This window comes from Limanda limanda, chromosome 12 (assembly GCF_963576545.1).
Source record: "Limanda limanda chromosome 12, fLimLim1.1, whole genome shotgun sequence".
NCBI lineage: Eukaryota > Metazoa > Chordata > Actinopteri > Pleuronectiformes > Pleuronectidae > Limanda > Limanda limanda.
In genome coordinates this window covers 16,037,904-16,041,943 of record NC_083647.1, presented here as the reverse complement: position 1 = coordinate 16,041,943, position 4,040 = coordinate 16,037,904, and the positions used below count along the sequence as shown (strand labels likewise).

The 4,040-nt window shown below is 44.6% G+C and overlaps 1 protein-coding gene across 1 annotated transcript; it reads right to left on the bottom strand.

Moving 5' to 3' along the window:
• Window positions 1–525: 525 nt before the first annotated feature.
• dio3a (iodothyronine deiodinase 3a) lies at window positions 526–1,314 on the bottom strand. The gene has a single exon (XM_061083228.1). The coding sequence runs from the start codon at window positions 1,309–1,311 to the stop codon at window positions 526–528; it is 786 nt and encodes a 261-aa protein (XP_060939211.1). The 5' UTR covers window positions 1,312–1,314.
• Between the last annotated feature and the right edge of the window lie 2,726 nt (window positions 1,315–4,040).

The following is a 4,040-nucleotide window of genomic DNA, read 5'->3' as shown; positions in this document are numbered from 1 at the left end:
TATCCATAAAACGTAACAATATTTACAAAACAGTTGAGAGCAGCAGCCTCACTGTGATCTGCAGTATGACAAACATCAGTATCGGTTCTCTGGACTCAGCCCGTTTAAAAACCGAACTTCACAACAGTACTGAGGAGCACAGTGATGCGCAGAACTCACCATCCTCCTGGCGGATTCAAGGAAGGCGCATTTACACACGGAGAAGAAATAAAAAACAGAACTTTAGACACACAAATACTTTTGTTCACAGACAAAACAATTTGCCTAAACAAACCTTTTTTTTTCTCTAAATGGATCCTACCAGGATGCATATGTCCAATAGGAAATGAAGGAGCCCACCTTAGCACATCCGACAATGTTGAACAAATTACTTTGATCCAATCATATAAAAAAATAAATACACGTAATAAACCATTAATGAGGGACACAATCTATCTATCTGGAGTTATATATAATATTGAAAAATCTGCAGCAGTGTTTCTCGCTGCTTTCGCCACAGCATCTGGTGGAAAGATGGACATGAATCTACACATGGATAACTAGATTACTGGATTGCCCCAGCCTCCCTCGGTATTGATCCAGCCAGTCCCGGAGCTCGGAGATCCGGTAGCCCTCGGGTCCTCTGCCGCCCTGGTAAACTATCTTTCCCTCCTGGAGAATATAAAGTCTGTCGAAATAAGCTCCGTACGCGGCGTTGGAAGAGTTCTCCATGCTGTCGACCACCAGCGGGCAGCCGGGCACCTCCAGGCGCATGAGCCCCGCCGCCTGCAGCCGGTCCTCCAGGCACCGGTGCCGGGGGATCTGATAGGGCGCGTCCGTGCTCATCCAGCCGTCGGAGGGATGCGCTTCCTCAATGTACACCACCACAGAGTCTGCGATGTCCGCGTTCTGCTGCACGACCCCCTGGAACGCCTTGAGCCGCGCCATGAACGGGGGTCAGGTGCAGCTGCCAAAGTTGAGGATGAGGGGTCTCTGGTCCTTCACGTAGTCCAGGATCCGGCTGCGCTTCTGATCCTGCAGCTGGACCACCTCGGTGTTGGGTGCACCGTGCCCGAGGTGAGCCGCCTTCAGGAAGTCCAGCTTGTGCCCGTGCCACACCGCTTTCAGGGACTCCAGGCTGAACAGGCGATTGGAGTCGGATATGCAGAGAGGAGGATCGATGGCATCGCCCTCCTGCTCCTGCATCCTGAAGAAGACCCTCTTCCTGATGCAGATGAAGTCCAGCAGCCAGAACATGACCGCTGCCACCAGGAACCGGGGCAGCAGCACCAGGCAGACTATGGCATTTTTAACAGCTTTGATAGTATTCATTATCAGCCCAGGGACAACCCGAGTGGTCCTGCGCTGTGCACGATCTTGTGGGTTTAAGTTGGGTTACTTGCAACTTCCCCTCTTTTTATAGCACCGGCAGATTTGAATGAATCACACCCCGCCTCCAAACTGGGGCCGAGGCCTCACATGGTGGGGATTACCTTCTGTCAACTCCACAGCTTTGAGTCCCAGCCAACAGCCCAGGGTGCGCCACAGCAGTGCGTCGTTTGGACAGCCACGGGTAGGAAGTTTTTTATAAACAAGCACCCTGTTAAATGTTTGTACTTTTAAAACAATCTTCTCGGGATGGAGGTGTGATCAGGGAAAGAAAAGTTGTCTATCACTGTGCTTCATGTGTGTGAGAGGAGTCTAAAGTTGGTGCTGGTGCAACAACAATGATCACAGTGCATCTGAGCAGATGCTGCCAGGCTACACTTGTAATCTACTCCAATTAAAGAACTGCCCTGTGTCATTGTCCTCAACTCATCCAGTCACCAACACACGTGGACTGTCTGTCCTGATGCCACTTCACTGTAGTCAATACCAGTGTGCGAGATAAAACACACATTTTATTACATCTACACAAGCCTAAACTCCTGTTTAAATCCCTCTGATGATTTAAGTTTTTACGCATTTATAATTAATACTTCATCACAGTGTGGTCTGTTCAGGAACGCCACATTTAATAAAAGTTGGAGATAAATTAAGATGGAATTATTTCCGGTTTTCTAGGAGGAAATCTGTGACAAGGATGAATTCTGATGACGTCAGAAATTTTCTTTCTTAGAATCGGGAGTTCTCAGATTACAAATTAATCTCAGCCTTTAAACTATTTATTTGCCCCATGTGACCATAATCCTCTTCCTCAGGTGCTCTGATGTAAGTAACCTTATAAAAAAATCCCCAAAAACACGCACACACAGACACACTAAGCTTCCTGTTGGGGAAAGGGAATACCAGTTCCTCTGCAGCGGCTCATGTAGCAACTCAAGGACCTGCAGGATATGAATCTGTACAAAAAACTTCTTGGGCAAAAAAGAAATAGAAATCTCCCAGGTTTCGCCGTAAAATATATCAAACTGTGTGTTGATGTGGCTTTTGCTACAGCGCAGCATAGTACATGTACACGTGTACTTCAGCAGTACAGTAGGTACGCAGGGAAGGTATAGTGTGCGCTGGCTGAATTGTTAGACACCTCATAAAATCGCATGACACCTCATACATTCGATGCTAACTCCCGGTTCAGCTGACTCAAACTGTAAGGCGAAGTATGTTGATGTGGTACATGTGTGTAGATTACATGTACATGTGTGCGTTTGTTCCATTAAAATCATGCGTAGCATACTTTACAACACGCTGGCAATTCATGTGAACGCCACATGTGTGAGAAACGAACAGCGGCCAGCGTGACATGTACGTCATGTGTGCAACACCCGTGTCTCCATTGTGAGTCTATGCTGTTAGCATGTGTCAGATGTTGGGTCAGATCTTAGGTCAGTTCTTGGACATCCTACAAATCCTGAACGTCACTGAGGTGTTGAACGTTACTTGGCTGAAACGTCTGACATGTCGTACTTCACCCACACAGCAATTTTTGCGAATCAATTCAAGGTTATATTGTTGCCTAGCATTGTGATTGGAGGCGACTTTAAAATTCAGATAATAATAATGTTTCTAATGCATTTGTTCAGCTATTATTGAAAGTGAATCTGGCATTAAAGACATTATTGGGCGTCGTTTATAAATCTTGGTAGAAATATTGAGTCTGTTTGTCTCAGGGTCTATTTTTTAATTTCTGATCCTAATTTTCTGTTTTGACTTGTCTTTTGATTATTGTTCCTCGTAACTGTGAGATCAACTCTTGTATCCTGAACCATCTCTCCTCAGTTAAACCTTCTGCCGACTTTTATGACAAAACAGAGATCTTGATTCTGAAGTACAATCTTTTAATGAGTGCTGCCCTTCAGTCCTGGATAAAGTGGCTCCTTCAAAGACAAGATTGGCCTCCGATAAATTTCTCTCCTTGGATGAAAGATGGCATTTCTTCTCTAGAATGAACCCTCCATAAAATGTAGCCTTTGAGGAAATCCACCAATCTACAAGTTCATTATCAGTGTTTAAAATGAGAGCGATATATTTCTCTGATCTTTGAATTATCCCAAAATCCAGTTGGACACCATCAGCAACATCATCTCTTCGGCTTTTTCAGGTCATGATAACTACAACATTCTCTTCTTCATTGGTGAGATAAATTACACACAGACAAACACCATTGCATAATTTTTCACCAGACTGGTTAAATCCTCTTCTTGTTTCTTTGACATGTTTAAAAATGTAATTGATTCAGTTGGCCCCTGTGCTCAATAATCAATGGCTCGTTGACATCTGATCATGTAACAGCTTATTTAAAAAAAAAAGCCCAGTTCAATCCTAATAAAAACAAATCATTTTTAAACTGCCTTCCTCGCGTGTGACTTAAGACATTGTTTCGGGGCGAGTAGATAATTATGACAGGAAGGAAATGATGCATCAAAATGGTATATGCAAGGCTGCTATACAGTCAACAGTATAACATTACTCAGCATTTAACGCCGACAATGCCGACCACATTAGTAACTCATGCATTTGGATCACGTCCACGACTCTAACACTGTGTCAATCTAATGATATCAGTGAAGCTGCTTTCAGACAGGCAATGAACTCAGGAGACCCTGAGCAGTTTCTCTCGA